This window comes from Olea europaea, unplaced genomic scaffold (assembly GCF_002742605.1).
Source record: "Olea europaea var. sylvestris unplaced genomic scaffold, O_europaea_v1 scaffold1811, whole genome shotgun sequence".
Classification (NCBI taxonomy): Eukaryota; Viridiplantae; Streptophyta; class Magnoliopsida; order Lamiales; family Oleaceae; genus Olea; species Olea europaea.
In genome coordinates this window covers 86,746-113,002 of record NW_019235861.1, presented here as the reverse complement: position 1 = coordinate 113,002, position 26,257 = coordinate 86,746, and the positions used below count along the sequence as shown (strand labels likewise).

The window sequence follows — 26,257 nt, the reverse complement described above, 5'->3', positions numbered from 1 at the left end:
TTGGAATAATAAGTATAATGTTGTTCTATTTCAGGGGTAACAAAATGATAAATTATTAATTCAAAGTTTATAGAGGAACATCTAAAAATATATAATTACAATAAGGACATTATATGAATTTATATAGAAAAATTAGTTAGCAAAAATGTATAAGTAAAATAATCTTTCAAACATGCACATGAATTGACTTCATATATACACTATACACGTGCAAATAGACAAAGTAATCATTATACATATAATAAAATGATCATATTATAGATTTGCGTATAAGCATAAAAGAAGTAGAAGAAGCAATCTCATTTTGATATATATGTATGTAGAAAAATTCACTTCCCACAAAATTAATTTTGGTAAACTCGATAAATATTTATGTTTATAAAAAATTACTACCTTCACTAAATTTTAAAAAACTAAATTATCGTGTTGATAACGTGTAATGAAAAAAGAGAAAAAGGGATAAAAATCAATAAAGTTGTGCGTTTTATTAAGAACAAAAGCTCTATATTTATAAGCAAGAATTAAGTATACAACAATAATAATTTCTAGGAATGTAGATGTATAATTGTCATTTACTAACAAACTTACCATTTACAACAGTATTCATTATTTTTGAGTTAATAATATCCACTTTCTAAATTTTTTAACCATTATACTTTTTTCTACCAAATTCTTCATCTTCCTTTTTGTATGAATATTAAACCAATTAGGCATTCAACATTCTCATCGAAAAGTAGGCAAAGTTGACGAGAATTTCTAATCCATTTATTCTCTTTCTTTTTTGAAAATTCTCAAATTATGTAGGCGCTCTCATCTATACAAGTTGATAAGATTTCTAATCCATTACACAATCCTTCATAGTCAAATTTGCGAAAATTGCCAAACTGAGATTTTTTAATTTTTTTTAAATGACAATATATTCAGTTTGCATGATCGAATGTTCATATTAATGAATTGTTACCAAACATACATGAAGATCATCATCGACTTTAAGGAAGCTCCATGAACTCTCTAGAAAATTGGTGATGATTCATGACTAGAAGAATCTAGAATGCATCCATGCCTAGAAGATGCTAGGAGAATTCAATTACTATCACCACCATTTATGGATGTATCTAAAATTATGTTCACCACCATACTAAAACCTTCCACGATCATCCATTAACACCTATAAATACAAGGTGATTGTGTATGCATGAGTGATTAGAGAAAGTGTGTGAAGAGAGTTAGAACAAATAGAAAAAGTGGGAAAGAGAGACATAATAAGGTAGTGTAGTGTGTTAGTGAAGAACGTCTCCATAAAATCAAAGTGTGTCCAAAAGTGTGTAAAATTCATTTCATAAATAAAATAATATAATTCTTAAAGTCTTAAATTCTACAATTGGTATCAGAACAAGGCCGTCGGAGAAAGATTTTTTGAGTTTCTTGAGTTCGTGCACAAAAGGAGTTTGTGAAGCTTTTATAAAGTTTGCTTGATTACGAGGAGGTAAATCAAGTTACGATAGGCGACCTATAAGTGGTAGGCGGTGTAAAGAAGCTAAACAATCATAATTACACCATCTGGCAAACTTGCATGGAGTCGTATCTCCAAAGGTAAGACTTGTAGGAAGTAGTTGGCAAAAGTAACGTGATGCCGCTAGAGAAGGCAACAATTGAAACAATTGAAGAAGAATTGTTGGAGCATATAAGAAACAAGACTACACCAAAGGATGTATGGGACACTTTAGCCTCACTACTCTCGAAGAAAAATGACCTGAGATTGCAATTGTTGAAGAACGAGCTGCTCTTAATTACTCAAGGGGAATTAACGGTAAGTCAATATTTTACTAAAGTTAAATATCTTTGTCGTAAAATTTCTGAATTAGACGTTTCAAGTAAAAATTTCAAAGTCTCGAATGAGAAGAATAATCATACATCGATTGAGACCCAAATTTAGAAGTTTTATCGCTGCGATACAAGGTTGGCCCGAGCAACTTCATTGGTAAATCTTGAAAATTTGTTGGCCGACCAAGAAGCATTAACCCGACAAATGTTAGGAGTTTCGATAAAGAAAAGAGACGAAGAAGCATTATTTAGCTATAAAAAAAGAAGTCAATTTCGACAGCAAAATTATAAAGAATTAAAAGAAGATAAATCTAAATGATGGATTGAGGGAAGCTACCAGACAATGGGAGCTCAGCAAAATTATGACAAGAAAGGTCAAGGATATCAACGAACTAATGGTACGTGCTTTGTATGTGGCAAACGAAGCCATTATGATAGAGATTGCTAATTTAAAAATGAGTCAGTAAAAGGCAATATAGCTACCTCTAACGAGCAAGAGAAATACAAAGTGAAGAAGAATGGGATGCTGAGGCAACACAGCAACAATTGAGCAGATTCGAGAAAAGAAATTCAACTCGAGCGTGAAGGATGAATCAACGTTGATGGTAGTCTTGCCTGAGCAAATATATTGCGAAGATGATTGGACTAATGACTTAGGAGAAGATAATTGGATTAATTTAGAAGAGGATATCGTGTTTCATAAAGAGTTTTCAGGGTGGACTCCGCAGAGGAAGGAACTATTAGAATTAGAAGAAGTTTTCGAAGAAATGCAAACACCACAGAGGGTGGATTTGCTAGATCAGACATTGCAAATGGTGGAACAGACACCAAAGAGGCTGGATCTGCTATATTTAAAGGAAATGGATGACAAATTGCAAGAGGAAATCACGGAAGCACAACAAAGCCTTGGAGAAACTAAAGATTTGCGAATGCTAAGTAATAAAGAAGAGTTTATTAGAGCAACACAGAGTACGGAGGATCAAAGATGTCAACAAGATATTAAGGTGCGTATAAATCCATAATCACAAATAAGAAAATCGGGAGGACGTGAGAATTCAGGTATCAAGTATACCGATCTAAAAATCAATGAAGAAGAAAAAATACTTGAAGTGGCAGATATGCTTAACAAGAAATCGAGTGCTTCAAAATTCGTCAAGACAAAGTTGGATGCAACAAAAAAGAAAAGAGTTAAAATGAAACGTCGGTGCTGAATGGGAGAATTGAAGATCATCACCGACTTTAAGGAAGCTCCATGAACTCTCTAGAAAATTGGTGATGATTCATGACTAGAAGAGATTAGAAGAATCTAGAATGCATCCGTGCCTAGAAGATGCTAGAAGAATCCAATTACTATCACCACCATTTATGAATGTATCTAGAATTATGTTCACCACCATACTAGAACCTTCTACAATCATCCAATAACACCCATAAATACAAGGTGATTGTGTATGCATGAGTGATGAGAGAAAGTGTGTGAAGAGAGTGAGGGCAAATAGAAAAAGTGGGAAAGAGAGACATAGTGAGGTAGTGTAGTGTGTTAGTGAGGAGTGTCTCCATATAATTAAAGTGTGTTCAAAAGTGTGTAAAATCTATTTCATAAATAAAATAATATCATTCTTTAGTCTTAAATTCTAAAATGCATGTAGTAAATGGTGATTTTGTGGCACAATTTGCTGAGCCTTTTATGAAATAACTCCATTTAGAAAACTCTATGTTGAACGCATTTGTAGCGAATAAATTACATTATATGTACTTTATTAGTTCTAGTGTGGTAAATAGTCTACATGAGGAGCTATGTTCGTTTGACTTGAACCTATTTTAGTAAATAGAGATAGAATAGAGACATTAAATTCTTGTATAAGGTACATTTTAGTTTCTTCACATGGTATTGATGCTTTCGATTCAAATCTTGATGTCATTCATATACCTAACTCGTTATAAACTACTTTGTTAATCCGGTGAAAGTAATGTAACTTCTACTAAATTCTGAAAGCCGGATTTGGCTATACGTTTAATAAATACTGTAATAACCAAATTTTATTTAGCAAAGGGATAAAGAAAAATGCCGTTGTTTGTTAATAAATTGCATTTCTAACTGTGTCCTTGTTTCTAGCACATGTTCTATCTCCGTTCTTGTTTTGGCTCCATGGTTCAAATTCCGACTTGAGTTCTAAGGATTGGTGAATCTCCAATTTTGAATCTTCATGCTTCTAACCTTCAAGCATTCTTTGATATTCACCAAAGTATTGGATACACTGACGAGTTGACATCAAAACAAAAACCCAAACACAAAATCCTATGAAATCACTAGAAAATTGAGTCAAAAGGCAAGAAAATAATCTTCTCTACATATGCAATACATGCAAACGAAAATATTCTTATGCCATGGTTGACACCACCTAGGAAAATAGGGTTTTGTTTCTTAATATAATTGGTTTAGGATTGTTATTTTTATATTTTTGCACATACAGTCCCTAAACTTTTATTACTTATACAATTAGGGCATATTTGATACAAGCCAATTCCATGGAAAATGGAATCATTTTCCACACAAATGTGTTCTTTGATAGGTAAAATTTTCCATGAAATTCTTTTTCCACCCTACCCCCCACGTGATTCAAATTCTTGGTTTTTAAGGAAAATGTTTTCCTTTGGTTTTGGTGAGAAAGTGTTTTCCAATTTAATTTTTTTTTGTTAGTTTTTCTTTTTTCTTTTATTTTTATTTTTATTTTTGGCAATGGAAACAAATTCTATCCACAATTGTAACAAATTCTATCTATTTAATTGACAATTTTCATGAAAAATAAAGTCAATCAAATACCAAAAGATAAAAAATTTCAACATTTTTCAGGTGAAAAATTATACTGATCAAACACATTTAATTGACAATTTTCAATAAAACAAGTTCTAGACAATTCAGTTCCCTGAAATTTATTTTCGTTTCACCCAAATTTCGTTCTTACAATCAAATGGAATCTTAAGTCCTAAAACTTTAGGAGCTACAAAAGCGACGTGGTAGGATTTATATAATTTAAAATCTAATAAATAAATAGGTATCACCTACTCCCTTTCCAATCCAATTATTAACCACCTGTTGCTCCACTAAATGCGCAAAACTACACTCTAAAATTATAAAAAAATAAATAAATAAATAAAATCACATAAACAATTATATAATTACTTCCTTATGCCCGCTGAACTACTGTGTTACCCATGCCTGGTGTCAAATTAAGATAAAAAGACTGTTTTGCCCTTCAAATGATTTTTTCCTTGAGTTCTTTTTAGTTTTTCCCCAATGATTTCTGATACATGTTATCCAACACTAAAAACTGAGCTTTGATTTATCGTCAAACAGAAAATACTTGAAAGGACTTCTTAAATCCTTTTTATTTTCTAAAGCCAATAATAACCCACTACTTCGCTTATATACTATATGATTCACAACACGTCGATGTATTTTAACACAAAAATTAGTTTCACGTATTGGTATATCAAATAATATTCAAGTAAGCGATTAGTGTAAAGGATCTTGTTTACAATCTATATAATTAATACTACGGTCACGTGAAATTTAATTCTTCTTAATCATTATAAATGATTATATTCTAACACATGGATTAGTCCAATGCTCATCGAGTACACAAATATCACACTCAAAAAATAGTATTATGCAATTACGACAAAACAATATTATTAAGCAATTAAGGACAAATTGCTCACCAAAGAGGTGGAATAGTCAACACGACAACCCTGAATAAAGTTTCAACCCTCATTCATCAATCATAACTCTCGATCAAAATATAAGGAGTGACACACTACATTTTATGAAGCTAACATCGGTTTAAAATATATGAAAGTTATCAAAGGCACTTGATCACTTAAATGATATAGTGCAACAATCACATATAAATAAACAACTTCAACGTTCTAAAACCTAGTTAATTAATCAATTTATCTCAATTATTCGTTTCAGTCAGAATATGTCAGAACTTTTTACAGACAATTTTACACACAATTCTAATTGGGGCAATTTAACAGATATGTGTTCTACAATATATAATCGATTATGGAATTAAATAAAGATGAACACCAAGTATAACGTGGAAAATCATAAGGGAAACATCCACGGGTCCCATGCCACTAGTAGAATAATCCATTATCAAAGAACAAAAAATACAATAGTTTCAGTTTTGTAATTGCGCAAAATTAACGAAAACAATCAGAAGCAAGTAAAGAACAACTCCCTCATTTTCTTTCTTTTGATGATTGTTGGGGAAATGGAATCAAACATCCGATCTTGACTTTATTGCAACTTCACTGTTGTATTCAACCGCAATTATCATTTGGATTAAGATTCGCCAATCATAACTCAATAAGATTACATCATTCACGTACTGATGTGTTCTCTTCAACTACAGTTGAAAAACACGAGTTTTTCTTTGAGGTATTTTAATGGAACATCAGCTACTCAGAGAGATGCATCGAATAGTAAATATTAATTCTCTCTCAACAACTTAAACGGTTATGAACACAAATAAAAGTCTTGCCTTTTAGTCTTAATTGCGCCTATGCCTAAGACTTTGACTCTTTATCACTATGGGCAATAAATAATCCTCAGCGTTTACTTTGATTTTCCAGCAGACCATGAACAGTGCCTCATCATAAGAGCTCATGGGCGGCGTTTCACTTGTCCAAAATCAGTTTGATTAATTCAGTTTAAATCTATGAATATTATGCTACAAATTCAAGACTAGTAAAGATATTGAGCAACCTCACTGTATTAGATAAGTACAAGACGACAAGAACGAAAACAATTAACTAAATCTTATTCTCAATAATTTCACGTCAACAATGAAAAGAACGGACTAAACCCTTTTCACCATTTTCATTCGACTTGCTATGGATGGACAAATGACCAAATTAGTGAATCACAATTCACACCAAAAATTCAAAATTCAATTGAAAATCAGGACATAAAAGTCACGTTACCTTTGGTTTATTATTTCTCATTGTGGAGACTAAAGATCCTAATTCACTTTGAAGAGTTAGACCATAATTCTTTTCTTTGTTTCTTTCCTTTTCAATTTATACATCGATTCTCACATGGTTATCAACAAATGTTGCATGTCGTCTACCGTTGCACTTAGCCACCACCGCTCATGGATTTTTGAAATTGAAGCATCAATCATCGATTCTTCTTCCTCAAGTGTTTTTTTCTCAATCAGTATTGTAACTAGAACCAAACCAAACCATAGCCAAATGGTTCAGTTTTGGTTTGTTTTCATTATAAAAAAAAAAAAATTATTGGTTCATAATTCGGTTCGTTTCTCTTGGAATTAGAACCAAATGAAACCATTTCCATCCCATGAGACTTACGGAAAGATCCAAATTGGATAATGCATGGATGACAATTTGCCATGGCGGCTAGTGAAGTTAGGCATTCATTCAAGTGGTCATTCTTATAATAAAGTGAAAGATTTATGACTTTTCAAGTATACATGAACAAGCCAAAATTACACCATACAGATGCACGTTCCTGTAATCCCGTGTACTATGTATAGCCTCTTTCCTCGGAGTCATTATCTGTCAAGAAAATTAAGCAGCCATTACTGAATTAAAATTCAAACTACGACCAATTTTATACTCTTCAATCCCTCTATAAAAGAGGACTCTGGAGTGCCTACTTCCATGTACAACATACTTTTATAGCTGCTTCTAAAACAAATATATACTTTTACAGTTATATACTTCATGGCTGGTGTAAGAAGTCATTTCACTATAGAAATGGCTCTAGTTGGGCTTCTCATATTGGCTATCCTGGATTTCACAGGTCCCTTTCTCTTTCCCTCTTAGAGCATTCTTACTGCCTATTATTTTGTTAATACTGTTTTGTACTCCTATCTACCTTACCAAACATGGCATTAAGTTTAACAACTACATACACCATATGCCTAGCGGCGTAATCTACAGATTACGAATTCAAATGATTTTCATTTCCGCTTACTTCGTCTGAGCATTCCACGATAACTTGTGTAATAATAGGCATATTTAGCTAACAGAAATGAATTCTATAGTTTAAAACATGAATGAGGCAATTTAACACTCATTTTGTTTCTTTTCCATATCTTTTGATAGAAAGGTTTTCAGAAAATTACTGTTCCATGAACTTTTTACAGACACAATCAGTAATTTTATGTTCATTATGGTACAGTGGCTCAGACAGGAGTTTGTTATGGAAGGCTCGGGAACGCATTGCCACCTCCATCAGAAGTCGTAGCTCTATACAAACAGAATGGCATCCGAAGAATGCGAATCTACGACCCATACCAGCCTACTCTTCAGGCTCTTGGAGGCTCCAACATTGAGCTCATGCTAGGTGTTCCAAACTCTGACCTTCAGAGACTTGCTGCTAACCAAAATAATGCAAATACTTGGGTTCAAAACAATGTAAGAAACTATCCTAATGTCAAGTTTAGATACATTGCAGTTGGAAATGAAGTGAGTCCTTTGAAAAGTGACACATCTCAGTTTGTACAATATGTCCTCCCTGCCATGAGAAATATTCAAACTGCAATTTCTGCAGCGGGACTTGGGAACCAGATTAAGGTTTCTACTTCTATTGAAACTGGCGTACTCGGAAATTCTTATCCTCCATCAGCTGGTGTATTTCGATCTGAAGTTCAACAATATCTTGGAGGGATCATTCAGTTCTTGGTAAACAACAGAGCCCCTTTACTTGTCAACATATACCCGTATTTTTCACGCGTTGGTAATCCGCAACAGATAAGTCTTCAATACGCTCTTTTTACGTCTTCTGGAATTGTAACACCTGATGGAACACGGTACCAGAATCTTTTCGACGCCATATTAGATGCCGTATATGCAGCACTTGATAAGGCTGGTGGCTCATCTGTGGAAATTGTTGTGTCGGAGAGCGGTTGGCCTTCGGCTGGAGGACAAGACACGTCCATTGATAATGCAAGGACCTATAATACGAATTTGGTGAAAAGTGTAAAGACAGGAACCCCAAAAAGGCCTGGAAGAGCTATAGAAACTTACATTTTTGCTATGTTTGACGAAAATCAGAAGAGCCCTGAATATGAGAAATTTTTCGGGCTCTTCCGACCCAATAAACAACCTAAGTACCCAATCAGCTTTAACTAGTTATGGATAACAAGTTTATCACAGAGGACAATGCTCCAGAACTGGTACTTTATAAGTTCTAAATAAGGGTTCTTCTAGCGTATTTGACAAGCAATAAAGAGCAATGTGCATAGCCAATTACAATGGCAATATAAAAGGAAATAAATCAAAAGTGGACTACTTTTCCATTTTTTGTTGATCTTTTTCCCTTTTCTTTTATTTCTATTTATTTTTATTTATTATTATTTTTTTTTTTTCAATTTTGAAGCCATAGACAGAGATCGCTGGTCAAAAGATTGCAGCAGAATTGCAGAAACCAGCTTGAGAGCGTTGAGAAAATGTGGGTTACACTGTGGTAAATAAGGTTCTTATCAAACAATCAACTTAAAGAATGTTATATGGACACAATTTTAAATTTATAATTGAATATAGTTGGTGGTTAGAAAGGGGGAAAAATAAAAAAAAATCTCATTTGACTATCAAAGAATGGACGGGGACTTTAGGGTTTGTTACACCGTCACCATCGTTAAAAATTACTTTTAGCGATAAATAAAATCATCTACCATCACTTGTTTCACAGACGAAAATAAGTCCAATATTACTGAATAAGTTTTATGTGACTGCTAAAAATGAATGTAAAAAAGAAAGGTATTATATTTATGTTAAAATTTGTTTCATACATGTTAGAATATGACCCAAATTCCTATTGGGATTAGGATTTGGTTGGTAAATTGATAGAAGAACAAGGGTACTTTTGGTTGGAAGCACGGTTGAAAAAGAGATCAAAGTTAATCAAGGATTAAAAGTTTGATTGGTAAAAGGACTTTGAAAAATTGAAGACTTGGTTTTGGAGTTTTGGTAGCGAAAATGTCACCACAATTTCATTAGCTTTGGCGCTAGAACATCGGGGATGAAAATGGAGCAGAGAGTTGGCGCCAGCGTTTTGCTTGAGCGGCGAAGCTGCCGCTCGCTTAGCCATCCAGCGGCAATGTTATCAGGGTGAGAATTTTTAGATTCTGATTCGTTTCTTAGATTGTGTTTCATCCAAAACACTTGTAATAAGTTCTTATATATACTCTACGTGGTTTAGACTCTTAATAAACTCAAGTAACAATAAGATCCTTGTTATGTATATTAATACCTGGAGTTGATTGTTTAGATTGAGATTGAGAATTTCAAATCTTGTAAAACAATTTTAGTTTCTCAGTACATTGAAAGAATAATGTTATTTTCACTCGCTCACTACCTCAGTCGTCCTACATGGCATACTTATTTTTAATTACTTTATGCAACAAATCACTAACAGCCACAAGTATGTCACGTATGACAACTACGACAGTAAGTAATTGCAAATAATATTACTCATATTGAAATTCTCTTCTTCCACATAAATCATGTTCTTGTGTGATTCATTATTTTTCATATTGCTCTTATTTTTTGGTCTTAATCATTTGGCTCGATTTTCAATAAATTGGTATCAGAGTAATTTTAGTATCTTGTTTGTTTCTAACAATTCATGTGGACCAAATGTAGAAGGGAAAATACTCCAATTAAGTGCTTCGGGAGATAACATTCCAGGCACACCACAGAAAGAGATTTGAATCCTCGATTAATAGAAGTCTATGTAGCAAATTAACGCTCCACCTTGAAAATCCACTCAACTATCTATCCTACACAATAATTGTGGCCTTGCTAATAAACAACACGCCATGTTTAATATTGTGCTATTTTTCTTCTCTAATGCGTCATTTTTCTTAGACAGAGACCACAAGAAGTTGCTTTTTAGTCAACGCGTTATATAATTCAAGTCATTCTCCACCACAATAATTGCAAAATAATTTACAGCCTGTTTGGGCCCGATTTTTTCAACAAAAAAATTGATTTTTTGATCGTTATTTCATTATTTCAGCCGTCATATTTCACTTCTTCTTTCATAGGTGGACCTCACTTTTCTCCTAACGGTCAAAAAATCAATTCTCAAAATCACTCACAAACAAGCTCTTATATAGTCATGAATTTGATTCTTGACTAAGGTTTAGATTTCTTGTGCGAAAATATTCCCAAGTTTGTCAATTAAAATTTGTTTAACAATTTAAAGAAATATACTAAAATTACAGGTCAACTTGTAAAATCAGTATATAAATTAATCTAATAATTACGCTTATTAACATATAAAACCTTATAAATTACTGTAAAATATAATTAACAACAATGAAATTCCCCCAAATCATAACCCAATCCAAAAATTGACAAACTTTCACAAAATTCTTCCCATCTAATTCAAATTTAGAGGAGGAAACAACTTCTTCCATATCATTGTGATGATGATATTTTTCTCTTTTCTTTCTTAAAATCTGCAGAAACTCGTAACTCTACACCTTTATATTGCATTAGAAGTTCACTTTTAAAATTTTGGAGTTAATTTAATTTGTACTGTCGATTTCAGTCTACAATGAGCATTGAAAGTTCATTTTTGCAGGTGACATACTCATTTTTATTGTGAAGCTTTTGACTGTGGAATTTTCAGAAATTTGAAGAATAATTATGGATTCTTGTTACTTCTGCATTTCTATTCATTAATTGCGTATGAATTGAAGTCCTATTTGGTTAAGATAATTATCAAATTTTTAGTAGAATTTAATAAAAGTTGATAAAATTAGTGGTTGAAAAATTGTGACTTAGGATAAATCTAATTGTTGGCTTTGAATTAATTTAAATCCACATTTTTAGTGGAACCATGCGGAGGCTAAATAATAGTTTTCAATTGATCAATAATACAATAGACAGCTTTTTAGTGTTAAATCTCATTTTACCAGAAGTTTCGTTTTACGGCTTATATGCTCATTTTCATTCTGAGCTTTTCTAAAATCGAATTTCTAAATCTTGATTGAGAGTAATGATTAAAGATTATAGATTTTTTAGGTGTTTTCCTCGATAGGATACATGAAAATTCAACTTTGGATCAATGATGATGAGTTCAGAAAATACTGCTTTGGATCAATATGAAAGATGCATACAAGGTGTGTGTAAAAATGCAAATATGAATTATGAACTAAGGCTTAGCTTTGCAGAAGAAAAAGCCCTCACGCAACTTCAAAGAAGGAGAAAAAAAAAATAATAAAATAGATCTGACAGGATGATTGGAGGCCATAATTCTTATCAACCCTGGCTGGCGCCAATCCAATAAGGGCTGTCTTCAACCCTGTCCCCAAGTCAAGATAGGAGGCTTTATTCAATTCCAACCCTGCTCTCTATCCTGGCTAGGGGACAGGGTCAGGGACAAGGATGCCACTATTGGAGGGGCGCCTGCCCCTGATTGGCGCCTCTCCAATAGGAGCCCCTATCTTCAACCTTGCCTCCAAGCCGAGACAAGGGCTTTATTCAATTCTTATTGGTGCTCTTCTGAAATCTGCCCTTGTCTCAGCTAGTGGCAAATTTAGTATGGGGACAGTGGGGTTAGCTGTCCCGAACTAAATTTCAAATTCAAGATTTTGCATAAGATTTTGCGCATGATTTATAAAAAAAAAAAAAAAAAAATCTTATAATTTTCAATTTTACCCTCACAATTAATATTTTGTGACATTTGGCCCCCCACAACTCCACAATTCTATCTCCGCTCCTAACTCTCAACCCCTTTAACTTGGACGGATTTATACATCATATAAACTCACTGCAATCGTGCGAAATAGCTTTATCGCTCTTGCTTCTTTCGTTGAATACTTGAACATATTAAGCCAAAAATTGTGCTGGCAAATTCCTACATTTTACCAAATCCACCAGAGTACGCCAGACAAGAGAGGCAGCTACATGCGACTTATTTTCTTTTTCATCCAGTTAAAAATAAGTCATTCAAGCAAGCCTCATCTGTAATTTAATTTTGCTTCTTATGAAACAGTATACATGAATTATTTAGCAATTTCCATAAATATATTTGTTTGCAAACTAGTATTGTCAATCAATAGGTCTACAAAATGCTAGGCAAGATTTTCAAGAGCAGAAAACAAAGATTCTGAGCCCTCAGCATCTTCCAAGGTAAAAAGGAGGTACACAGCCACAAGCTTTGCATTGTGATTAATCACTCCAATGACTAAATCAGCTAAAATTAGCTAAAATATACAGGTAGTTTGCTTGATTTGTCGGTTTATTTACTTCCAATAAGGATTGGTAGAAGGGGATACATGCATTCCACTAAATACAGAGTTCCACGACTGAGAAAAAGAGAGAAAAACAAGGAAACAAGATGATGAAGAGATGAACTGATACTTCTTAGATAACTACTCGTGGCATTATTTCTCGAAGTATCTTTAAAAAATAAATATATACGATAGTAGAAACAGCTAAGTCATAGAATGTACAAGTCTAGAGGTAAGGAATTACAGAACTTGTCTTACAAATGCTTGTTCTCCATTCTTTTCAAGTCCCAAGCCAAAAACAAACTTATGTAGATGATGGCTCAACTTTACGCTTGGGCCGATTGCGGATGCGTGGTGGTGCAGATTCCTTTTCTGAAGGAATGTTAACTTCTTCATCATCATCTTCTTCTGCTTCTAGTATAGCTTCGTTTATTGCGACCTGGCTCATCAAACAACCGTGGTTCAGAACTATTTTTTCTTCAAGCATGAATCAAGTACTTAGAAGTTCGAATATAAACAAGTCGATAATGAGACATGATGTAAATTCTCATCGGGAAAAAATAAATAAAATAAAATAGTAGGATAACAAAACAGTAAACATTGCGCAGATCTTGAGAATAGAGTGTAAGTGATTCAACAGAAAATACAACAATTTGTAGTGATGTTTAACAAATCAAGCCACAGCCATCAAAATTCAAATATTGTGAGTGATAAAACAGGGCAACACCTAGTGTGGTAGCAATTACTGAAATTTACCACAATATCTCATATGTAAAACTTAAATTCAGTTGAAATATTAATAGTGTGTAAAGAGTACTTCGAGATTTAAGAATGATATTTGGACACTACTCAAGAAATATAGACAGATTTTTGCCAAGAATTTGCAATTCATATCCATGCCATGTATTGCAGTGCACTGCAGAAATCTTTTCAGCTGGTATGCATATATTCGGTTTTATCGACCACTTCTAAACTTTGTAGGATACTGAGAATCCAAAGAGGAGCTTCCCCTCTTTTGAGGTAAATGAAAAGAGCTATATTCAACAATATATGATGCATAAAAACCTTTAACTTCTAGTAACAGAAATTGTGATATTGAACTAACAAGCATCTGCATTCCATTAATTAAAGGAAATGTCTTTGAGTCCTCATGGACAGGCTGGAAGCAAGCTATGTACAAGTTATATGAGGGGTTTTTCTTCAACAGATGTGATATCCTTGGCCTTCACATTCTGGGCTGTATACCCTTCACAAAATTATGAACACTTAAGGAAAAAAATTCACTTATTTATCTTGTCATACAGACTTATTGACTGGGGTTCCAGCAAAAATATATATGACTCCTACACAAAAGACTCTTAAACATAACATCTCTCCTTCATTTCTTAAGCAACACCGCTCCAAGATACTTCCTGATTTAAAAGCTACTAGCGGCACATATTTCCTCTTTCTATGAGAATATCAAGGGAGAGACTAGTGTCTATGTTCCTAGAATTTTCCTATAGCTTGCACCTGTCTAGCCCTAAGACTTCATTGTCACCAGTCTTGTAGGTCAACCTGCAAGTTGTCTTAAAAATCAGTTGCAAACATTGGCTTCCTTGAAGAATTGAAGGAGACAACCTAAAGACCAAAGCTTTAGCGAAGTTAATCAAAAAATACTTGACTTTGGCCTCAGGCTTGAGTTTCAAAGTTCTAATAAAGGACATCTTAGTTATCTTGTGATAGGGCCTTGCATTAGTAATCAAGAAGTTCAGGCTTCTTTAGAGTTGACCTACAGCAATAGCGTGCTAGGCTGACCTGTGGAATTGTTCTTCATCAAAGTTAAAAGTCAATAAGTTCAAACTCAAATAGGGAGCCTCAAGTTAAGATCCCCGTGCAGAAGTATAGAGTTTTAGTCCAGATGCACATCTGAAAGGAGAAATGTGAAATGGTGCCAATAGAATATTTAATTTACATAAGTTGACACTTTCAATCCTTCAGACACACTACATGTCAACGAGGACATTAGAACATTATGGATGGGTTGTATTGGCCCTTTGATAAACATGCAAGGTGACTGCAGCAAGATTGTTGAAGTCAAGCATAAAGTGTTTTCATGAGTTCATAATAGGTAAGCACTTAGAGTAGGAGCATCTGGGAATTGCAAATTACAAAGTTCATTATTATATAGAGAATCTTCTTACCAAATTTTGTACCTTTGAAGTTTATTTACACGAGAAATTATTGTTTAGAGGTGTTATGCAGTAGCATTATCATAGGCCAAGTTTGGTAGCCATTTTTTTCAAAATGCATTTCTCTCTCTCTTCTTTTCAACTACACATTCTTTATTAAAATAATATTACACGTAAATCAAAAACTTTTCCTTCTTTCTCAACCACACATTTCACATCAATATACTATTCTAAAATGCATTTTTACATAAAAATGCCTATCAAACACCCCCATAATTTCAAAACATTGTGAGGAAAATATTGACTGGTTAACAATCTGGTATAGATGAGATTCTAAAGAGCTAACATTTTATATGGGGTCTTCATCACGGATCAAACAAGGCATTATTGGAGTTTGAAAAAGGGATAAACACGCATTTTTAGTTCCTTGATCGAAAGATATCAACTCCTAGCCATTGGCCTTTCATGCTGACCTATTTTAACGTATGTTTACAAGTATCAGTCAATCTCCCCTCATACTACAGGGAACCCTTTGGATCCCTTTGAGCACTAAACAAGCAACAACCTTAGAATCTTGGGGCACAGGGTACCTTACAGTATGCTTTTGGCCTTCCAAAGAATCTCTAAAATTCCCCATACAACTGATACAAGGTTGGAAATTTGCATGCAACACTGGAACTTGCGGCAGACATTAGGCATTGATTTTGAGAAAAATCTACATAATAGGAACCATTATGCTTCATGGAAATCATCTTGCTCTGGGCCAAATAAGCCATCGTTGCAAGCAAAATGATATGTATTTTACACGCTGATCCATGCTTTTAGACTTGATTAATCTTGTCAATTGAGCAGATATCTATCAAATTTAATGTAATTATGATAATTGTAGGAAAAAACCACACTTGGATGCAATCGGCACGGGGGAAAAAATAAAATAAAATAAAATAAAAATAAATAAATTGGAAAACCATCCATTTTGAGTTAAATTAGAGTTGATTCAAAGCAATTGAATGTTAATTGGACTGCATGCGATCAATAAGAATTACTAAGAAAGAAATGAAGGAGATTCACAAGTTTGAAAGTTAAATTCATTTTGGGACTAAATTACACTTGTCCGTTCCTCCGTTTGATGAATTGCTTGTACACAATCAGGGGAAAAAATTGACGGATGTGCGTAGTATGATATTCAATCATCGTTTCAGAGTGGAGGCGAAGGACTTCGCAGTATCGATTAACGATTCTGGCACTGTTAAGTTGACAGAATGGGGTTCGAAGTTATCGGATTCAATCTTTATGGGAAGGTATGGTGCTATTTGGATGGCGAATATGGTAGACAGATTGAGGATGAGAAGTGAATTTGAGGAATGTGCTTTTAAATTCAACGAGTCTTCAAGAGCTTTCTTGGCACAACGGTGTGTGAACCATCGAGGCAGATATTTGATGATAGCACAATATGGAGAGAGGTGTCGGAAAGGAGTTGTCATGATACTAGAAAGTGCAAATGGAGAGGGATGGGCGTCGATCTTGCAGGTGTTTCAAGCAGTTGTTGACTCATTTGTTGTTAGGGATAATGCCAAACAACAAACGGTGAATGAACGAAACAGACAAAGGATGACTTATGCAGAAATTACAGCAAACTCACAGACCTCGGAAAATGCTAACCAACGGATGCTACAGCAAAAGGAAAGGACAAATAAAGTCGGTGATAACGAAGGTCACGACATTTGTTTGAGTAGGGCTGAAATAATGACTCGTGCCCAGGAGTTGAAAGGAGCATTAGATGAATTACTTAGACTTGTTGGAAGCGGGCCTGAAATGGAGCCCATGAAATTGGTACGCTGTCACAAGTGTGGGGCTGAGTTGGATGAGAATCAAACCGGTGAAATACACACGTACCGGGATTGACTCATGAGGAACTACCATCAATTACAGAACATGAAAAGCAGGGAGGAGATGAACATTGTGATTCTCAGGAGAGGATGGAAGCGGGATACCATGAAAACGATGACGGGGTTGACTTTGTGGGGGTCAACCAAACTGAAGTAGACACGGGGATTATAGTTGAACGAGAGGAGGAACCGCTATCTAAGGAAGGGGAGTTTAGTATGGTGAACTTGGAGAAATTGACAATGAATACTGTGAAAGAAAACAACGCTACACAGTCAACATCGAGGATTACGAACACTTAAAATAGGAGGACAAAAGATAATGATATGGGGACTGAAAAATCTTTGGTGTTATGGGTAGATGGTGCCAAGAAAGGAGAAAGTGACAGTGACATTATACCAGTGGTGGAAGAGAAAGAACGGTCCTTTAATCATCTCGAGGGCTATCAGGGTGAGAATACTTCAGAAACTGATGTGTTAGAAGTTGGTCACCCACCTTCAAACTGGGTTCTACAAAAAATTCAGGAATTCAGTAAGTTGGTTGGGGTGTCATGTGATGGGTATGAAAGTAGATTGTTACAATTATTCGAGGAGCTGGAGGCTAAATAGGGGACAAGACATCAGTACACATGGAAGTAAATTAAGAAGAAAGGGTGATCGCGAACTTAAGAGGCTCGAATGGTCAGTAAACTATGCTGGTAAGGGTGGCAAGTCCAAGAAAGGAACAATGGGGAGGGGTTATGGAATATTACAATGATGCCAAAACTCATTAATTGGAACGTAAGGGGTCTCAATGAGGTTAGTAAAAGGCTTGGTGTTCGACATTTGCTAAGGTGATGGGGGCAAATCTTGTTTGCCTACAAGAAACTAAGATGGAGTTTATCTCGAGGGCGGTGATTCGTAGTTTATGGGGGGGGAAATCATGTAGGATATCAGTTTTTGGGGTCATCAGGGGTTTCAGGAGGCGTGTTGGTGATGTGGGACACTAGAGTGCTTGAGATGAAGGAGGTGAGTATAGGGGTGTTCTCTATATCGATTTCTTTCAAAAATTGCGAGGATGGATTTCGGTGGATGTTCACAGGAGTTTATGGACCTAATTCTGATGACAGTAGAGTGGGTTTGTAGGATGAACTAGCTGGAATAAGGGTTTCGTGGAATCTTCCTACATGTATTGGGGGTGATTTCAATGTGATTCGATTTCCTTCGGAGAGGTCGAGTGGTGGGAGACTAACTAGGGCAATGAAGGAGTTCTCAGATTTTATTAGGGAGAATTTGTTGGTGGATTTACCCATGATTGGGGGAGATTTTACCAGGTCATCCAATCGGGATCGACCTGTTTTGTCTCGTATTGATAGGTTCTTGATTTGTGGGGAGTGGGAGTCTAAATATTCAGATGTCACTCAGAGAAGATTGGGGAGGGTGTACTCGGATCATTTTCCTATTATATTATCGGGAAATAGAAGGGGTGGTGGAAGAAGACCTTTCAGGTTTGAGAAGATGTGGTTCAAAGTAGAAGGTTTTAGGGAGGGAGTACAGACGTGGTGGACTTCCTATGAAGTCAGTGGGTCTCCCTATTTTGTATTGGATCAGAAGCTAAATGCGTTGAAAGGGGACTTAAAGAAATGGAATGAGGAAGTTTTAGGTAATGTTAACTGCAGTAAAAATCAGTGTTTGTCAGAGATAGAGGAGTTGAATAGGCGGGAGGAGAGTCAGGGGTTGGCCGGGGAGGAGAAGGAGAGACATAGTATTAAAGGAAGAGATGGAGAGGTTGGTCGAGTTGGAGGAGATTAATTGACGACAGAAATCTAGAGTTACTTAGTTGAAAGAGGGGGATAAATGCACTAAATTCTTCCACAGGATCGCCATTTCTAATAGAAGGAACAACTCCATCACAGTTTTGGAGGTGGACGGGGTTACTTATGAGGAACCACAGAAAATTGGAAGCCAACTGGTGAATTTTTATCAAAACCTCTATCGGGAACAATTTGAATGGAGGCCAGAATTGGAGGGATTGCACTTTTCTACAATCACTGAGGATGATGCTCGATGGATGGAGAGACCATTTGGGGAGGATGAAATTAAGGAGGTAGTTTTCAGCATGAACGATGATAAGGCTCCGGGATCGGACGGTTTCTCGTTCTCATTCTACAAAGCGTGCTGGGATGTGGTTCGACCGGACATTATGAATACTTTATTTTATTTTTTTGAACGTGGCAAATTTCAGAGAAGTTCTAACACCACATTTATTGTGCTCATCCCTAAGAAATCGGGAACGACTGATATTAAGGACTTTCGCCCCATTAGCCTTGTCAGCGGGGTGTATAAGATTATTTCGAAACTCCTGGCAAACAGATTAAAGGAGGTGCTGGGAAAAGTAGTGTCCAAATTTCAGAATGCATTTATAAAAGGGCGTCAGATTTTGGACTCTGTGTTTATAGCGAATGAATGCATAGATTCAAGAATGCGCAGATTCAAGAATGTGCCTAAGGGCCCCAGGGATGCTTTGTAAGCTAGATATTCAGAAGGCTTACGATCATGTGAATTAGGGATTCTTGTTGTATATGCTCAGGCACTGTGGCTTTGGGGATAAATGGTATAAATGGATTCAATTCTGTATTTCTACTGTTTCATTCTCAGTTTTGGTCAACGGAACACCTGAGGGTTATTTTCGGAGCAGTAGAGGCTTGAGACAAGGGGTTCCATTATCCCCATTGCTATTTGTCATTGTGATGAAGGGTCTCAGTAGGATGATTGAAAAAGCGTGAGAACGGGTTTGATAAGGGGTTTTATTGTTGACCAATTGCAAGTGTCTCATCTGTTATTTGCAGATGACACGTTGATCTTATGCGATACAGATGTTGAACAATTCAGGAACTTGCGCCGTCTGCTCTTATGTTCTGAAACGGTGTCTAGTTTGAAAATCAATTTAGGGAAGTCTAAGGCGATTCCAGTTGGGGAGGTCAATAATGTCGAGGAGCTGGCTAATATATTGGGTTGTAAGGTTGCGCAATTGCCGATGTCATATCTAGGACTCCCGTTAGGGGCACGATTTAAAAGTACCCATATCTGGAATGGTATTGTGAAAAGGATGGAGAGAAGGTTAGCAGGGTGGAAGCGTATGTACCTTTCTAAGGGAGGTAGACTTACTCTCATTAAATCCACTCTCTCCAATCTCCCTACTTACTTGTTGTCATTGTTCCCCTTTCCGATTGTAGTGGCAAAGAGATTAGAGAGACAATTTCTGTGGGCAGGGTTGGGAGAGGAGAGGAGAGGAGACTCCATTTGGTCAATTGGGGAGTTGTTTGTTTGCTGATGAGGATGGGGAGTCTTGGGGTGAGGAGCCTTGTGTTGTTCAATAAAGCCTTATTAGGCAAGTGATTGTGGCGATTTGGAGTGGAGAGGGAAAGCTTCTAGAGAGAAATAATTGGGGCGAAGTATGGTGTGACGGAGGGGGGATGGTGTACATTTGAGGATCGTGGTTCTTATGGGATGAGCTTATGGAGGTATATCCGACGGGGATGGAGTGTTTTTTTGGACAAACTGAAGTTTGTAGTTGGAAATGATAATGAGATTAAATTTTGGGATGATTGTTGGTGCAGAGATCAACCGCTAAAGGAGAGATTCCCTTCCTTGCATCGCATTGCCTCAGTGTCCACTGCTATGGTGAGTGATCTCTTAGACATTCATAATGAGAGCTATAGTTGGAATATTACTTTTGGGAGGGATCTTCAGGATTGGAAATTGAAAGATTATTCGTTGTTTATGACCATTTTACATGAGGCCCAAATTCGGGTTGGAGAGAGGGATTGCATCAAGTGGAGGACAGCACAGGATGGCATTTTTTCAGTTCGCTCGTACTTTGATTCCCTCATGGGATGTGTGAATAATTCATTCCCCTGAAAGTTGGTGTGGCAGTGTAAATTGCCTCCTCGGGTGGCATTCCTATTGTGGACAGTTGTGAGGGGACAGGTCTCAACGGTGGATAATCTTCGTTGTAAAGGCTTTTACGCAACTGAGTGGTGTTATATGTGCAAGAAGGATGGGGAGACGATAGATCATTTGTTCATTCATTGTGATGGTGTACGTTGAATTTGGAACAGTATACTCAGTTCACAATCTATGGATTGGGTGATGCCTCATCGTATAGAGGACGTGATACGAGCATGGCGTAGAAAATTTCGGGATAAGGATAGCAAACTAGCATGGCACCTTATCCCGGGTTGCATTGTATGGTGCGTGTGGAGAGGAAGGAACAACCGTTGCTTCGAAGACCAAACAAAGATAAAAGAAGCAGATAAGAGAAACATTTTACTTTACCTTGTATTCTTGGTTTAATGCTGTGGCTAGAAATCCTGTAGATGTGTTGCCTAATTTCATATTGTTCCTTAATGGCTTAAAGTGATTGTACACCCCCCGTGTATTCTCTTTTAACTAATAAAATTATTTGATTACCTATCAAAAAAATGAAAATTGAATTGTAAAGATTGATAAATGCAGGACCCACGATACAAATAAGAGGGGACTTGAGCTAGACCAAAGGAGAGATCCAAGGACCAAGTTGAACGGTTGACGCCCTTCTTTAACTCTAAAGATAGGGTGTCCTAACCATCCAACCGCTATTCCATCTCCATTATTCATTGAACCTGCCCTGAATAACCCTCCTTTTGCCGGATTATTGCCATATAATCATAAAAAGCTAATTTTTCAGGAATTTTAGACCAAGCTTCTGATAAACTTTGATTTTCTGTTAGCCTAGCACTAACTCTTCAATATATCTCTTGCTGGAAGTAACCTTGATCCCATTAACGAGTGGGCCCAAATAATTTGATGGGGGTAGTTGCCGAACCATACCACATAGTCCAGCAACAACAAAAGCAACAAAAAAGATAGCCGCAATACTACTGGAAAGTACGGTTTCAATATTTCCCATACGTAATCCTTTGTATAGACGTGGCGGGCGGACGCTAAGATGGAATAGACCCGCTAATATGCCCAATGTCCCTGCTGTGATATGATGAGAAGTTATTCCTCCTGGAACAAAAGGATCAAAACCACGCCCCACACCGAATTTACAGGTTGTACTTTTCCCGTTAGTCCATAAGAATCAGACACGCATAAATGATCACTATGAGTCAAACTCAATAGAATTTGATCAATCCTTTTTTTGTCGTTTAGGTGGAAAACTGAACCAAGAATTCTCTTTCTTCATCATCGATCGAATCACTGTTCGCAACCCAGGATTCTATTTTATCATCAATCCAATCCCCATTCACGTTTTTTTCTTTTTCACGCAATTCACAAAGGTCAACAAGCAATCGATATCTCACAAGGGTGTAATACTCTTTGTATTAGAGGTCCTTATATATCATATTAACAATCGAAATATGTTCGAAAAAAAAAAATCTCTATTTGAGAGGGCTTCTTCCTATACCTATGAATTCCATTGGACCTAGAAATGATACATTGGAAGAATCCGTTAGGTCTTCCAATATCAATAGGTAGAGGCTCGTGGGATTGACGTGAGGGGATAGGGATGGCTATATTTCTAAAAGCGAACTTCAGGCGAATATGAAGCGCATGTGCGCAGTACAAAGTTTATGATGCAGAACGCGTTTGTTTCAACCTATTGGTTTGGCTTGACTCATACGAAATAAGTAGCTTCCAAACAAATGTAAGAATTCCCAACAAACCCTCAGTTCTGTCTTTTTTTGTTAGCCTATCCATAATTCCTAATAGAAATATATAAACGAAACTTCAATTAAAATTATTCTGGCTAATCTAAAACCGAAAGTACAATCTTTGAATCTCTGAAATTGTATAAGTGGAAATTAGTTTCCCTTCCAATATTTTTCTATTGGAGCTTCCCTTATTCCTTTTATTGAACATAATGATGCGAACTATTTCAATGATTCCCATGTTTGTATTTCGAAAGGAAAGGGATCCAGATGATTGGAAATTTTTTCCAATCTAATTCTTCTGAAATTTTCTATTTCAATCAAGGGACTCTTACTATCCTTATAAATTAGATGGATACTGAGGAAGACCAGACCTTTTTTTGATCCCTCTTGATTCTTCAAAGAAGAAGTGGTTTTGGGCGGAATCAATGAAATCTTGCTTGGTCTTCATTGGGAACTTGAGTAAGGAGTAGATATTTTTGGTTTGGGTTTTTCTAGAATTCACTAGTCAGGATGGCAAAATGAATCGGAGATTAATTCATCTATTGGGAGAAGTCACGAACGAGCCCTACAAATGAAATAGAGATTGAAAGAGTAAATATTCACCGCAAATTCTTTTTTTTTTTTTTAGTTGCTAAACTTGGAGCAAATTCTTTTTTTTTTTTTAGTTGCTAAACTTGGATAAAGGACAAAACAAAATAAAGATTTTTTAGAATGTTCTTCATGAGTATTTCTTAATTATTTTTTATTTTTAAAAAAAAAAAAAAAAAAAAAAAAAAAAAAAAAAAAAAAACTAGTTTTTACACACATTTGGCCAATTTGATTCGATGGAGAGATAAACATGTGGCTCTTTCCATTGTCCAAGCAAGATTGGTTGGATTAGCCCACTTTTCTGTAGGTTATATATTCACTTATGCGGCTTTTTTGATTGCCTCTACATCGGGGAAATTTGGCTAATTTTTTAATGTGTTGTATCCGCGATAATCTCATTTCTTTCGATGGAGAGAGGGTACACCTTCTTCTATTTCTACATCAAGGATTTGACTTGGAGATTGGAAAAAATTTCCAATCATCTGGATCCCTTTCCTTTCGAAATACAAACATGGGAATCATTGAAATAGTTCTTCAATTGAAAGAGTATGATTCCTATCATACATTACTCTATTGGACTCCAACGGAACTGAAAATTAAGATATTTTGATTTTAAATAGTTCAAAACGCGTTGCAGACGATCTATAAAACAATTGATACAGTTTGATTTCTCAACTCAATTAGTAGTACTTCTAAAGTCCACTTCAATCGCAAGGTATATACCATGCGATTGCAAGATTGGAAAATTAATCACTAGCTAGTTTAAAGATTATACCATGCAATCCTAGGGGTTGTTCGGTGGTACGAAGATTTTCTCTCCTAGTTGATTTCAACTTCTACATTGAATGAAATTAGGGGCACGAGTTTAACCTAATTCTTAGAGGATTGGGTTGGACAAAACTCCCGAATCAAACCGAACTAAGTGATTCTTCTTAAGTTAAATATCACAACGGGTATCTGAATCAAGGATCGAAAGGTTTGGTTCGATTCTTGATTCTAAAACAAGAACCGAAGAACTGAATTAAGAAATATTCCTTCCTAATTTTTTATCTTATATAAGTCAAATTATTTTATTTTTTCTAAATAATTTTGCTAACTAATTAAATTAGCCCAACCCCAAACTATGATTTTTCTTATTTTTAATTTTCAACCCAAGCCCAACTTAATCAAATTGACTTAAGTTTTACTCATATCTCTTATTATACCATAGTGTCGTTCTTGTCATTCTGGAAAAATCGATTTAGAAGCTCAGTTGCCATTATTGCAAGTTCGAAATCTTCCTCTTTATGTGATTTTAACATAAATTTACTAAGAGCTCAACAAAACGAAGCGCAAAAAGATATCAGAATTGGACCAAGTTATTTTGTAGGAGCTAAAATTGAACATGTCATTAGTTAAATTAATATAACATTGTTGTAAATATTAAAAAAATCAATTATTCTACTAGCACAACCTCCCGGTATTGTCTCTTCAAGCATTATCTTTTCATTGTTTCAATGCAATAAGGCCACCCTTCTTTTTCACAAGTTCTCTCGTCCATGTCCTCATTACAGAGACAAATTTTACTTTCACAAGAAAAGAGAGAAGCCACATTTTTATACTAATTAAAATCAAATTACCATCTTTGTTGTGCAAAAATGAAATATAAAAAATTCTAGCTATATCCTCAAAGTTGCATTAGTGTAACTTAACCCAAATTTTCTAATCAGAAAACAAAATATCAGACTCCTAAAAAGCCTAATAACAAAGGAGAGTGAAAGAAACTCATGAACAATCCGTCAGCATTATTACAATTAAACAAACTAGCATCTCAGAAAATAAAAGAAATCCCGTGAATATACTCTATGTACTACACATACCACACAGCGCCCATTAAGAATATGTGAAATTTTGCTTACCTCTTCGAGGAACTTCTGGTCGAGCTTGTCAGCAATTCTATTAGAAGTGAAGATGGTGACCGCCAAGAGAGAGAGAGGCAAGACAAAGGCGAATATGTAGCTGCTGGTGCTGGGCCCTGCCCGTGTAACCCCCGAAATTCTTCTTCTGCTGCTAGTATTCCGGCAACCCAATTTGAGATTTTGGTCAGTGGGGCGGCCGATGAGCGATAAGGTAAGTGGTGGCGCTGTTTTCTTGTAATTGTGGGTGAAATGGAGTGGTGTGGAACACGAGACAGGGTTGTATAGGGCCATACTCGTCATCGGGAATGGCCAATTGCTCCTGCCTCTAGGCCGCCGGCCAGTTATCCTTGGAAGACTTCAAATAGATACGAGTCCAGTTGAGTTAATTAAATCCCTCCGTACCGCTACTTAGCCCCATTTGGCCCCTATTTCGGGGAAATGAAAATTTGTGAAATAATGTTTTTGGAAAAATATATGGTCGAGAAAGAAGGCGAAGTTTTTGATTTTTGTGTAATATTATTTTATAAAAGATTGTGTGATTAAAAATATGATAAATAAAAATAAAATGTATTATAATTGAAATTAATGGGGCAAACGGGGGCTTAGTTACACAATGCTTACTAAATTATTTATTAGTTTATCCATCAATTATAAAGCTGGACCAAAATGTTTAGGTGACAAAAGAAAAAATTACGTGGCAATACATGACGTTAGTGAACCACACGTAGGATAAAAACGGAGTTAATTGATTAATAATTTGAAGGGAGTATATTCAATTGAAAACTTTTAACGATTTTTGGGGATTTAAAAAGTTTAGGGGTATTCAATTGAGATTTTCTGAGACTCTCTAAAAGTCACGATGTATTAAATTGAAACTTTTGGAGACTCTCTAAAAGTCACGGTGTATTCAATTGAGACTTTTATATATTTTTT

The 26,257-nt window shown here is 35.6% G+C and overlaps 2 protein-coding genes across 2 annotated transcripts; one reads left to right on the top strand and one right to left on the bottom strand.

The window, feature by feature from the left end:
- Nucleotides 1-7,497: 7,497 nt before the first annotated feature.
- Nucleotides 7,498-9,169, top strand: LOC111378392 (glucan endo-1,3-beta-glucosidase, acidic-like). The gene is made up of 2 exons (XM_023001585.1): nucleotides 7,498-7,657; nucleotides 8,039-9,169. Exons 1-2 carry the CDS (start codon nucleotides 7,579-7,581, stop codon nucleotides 8,989-8,991), a joined length of 1,032 nt encoding a protein of 343 aa, XP_022857353.1. The 5' UTR covers nucleotides 7,498-7,578; the 3' UTR covers nucleotides 8,992-9,169.
- A 4,039-nt stretch (nucleotides 9,170-13,208) lies between these two features.
- Nucleotides 13,209-25,743, bottom strand: LOC111378393. The gene is made up of 2 exons (XM_023001586.1): nucleotides 25,325-25,743; nucleotides 13,209-13,542 (listed from the first exon to the last, which is right to left on the bottom strand). The coding sequence occupies exons 1-2, from the start codon at nucleotides 25,622-25,624 to the stop codon at nucleotides 13,408-13,410; spliced, it is 435 nt and encodes a 144-aa protein (XP_022857354.1). The 5' UTR covers nucleotides 25,625-25,743; the 3' UTR covers nucleotides 13,209-13,407.
- Between the last annotated feature and the right edge of the window lie 514 nt (nucleotides 25,744-26,257).

What these genes read in the sequence shown, in the direction of transcription:
- LOC111378392 (XM_023001585.1), top strand. Translation starts at nt 7,579, where the DNA reads ATGGCTGGTGTAAGAAGTCATTTCACTATAGAAATGGCTCTAGTTGGG. An exon ending in GGCTATCCTGGATTTCACAG is followed by an intron (nt 7,658 to 8,038) that starts GTCCCTTTCTCT and finishes ATTATGGTACAG; the next exon opens with TGGCTCAGACAGGAGTTTGT.
- LOC111378393 (XM_023001586.1), bottom strand. Translation starts at nt 25,624, where the DNA reads ATGACGAGTATGGCCCTATACAACCCTGTCTCGTGTTCCACACCACTC. An exon ending in ACCAGAAGTTCCTCGAAGAG is followed by an intron (nt 13,543 to 25,324) that starts GTAAGCAAAATT and finishes TTGATGAGCCAG; the next exon opens with GTCGCAATAAACGAAGCTAT.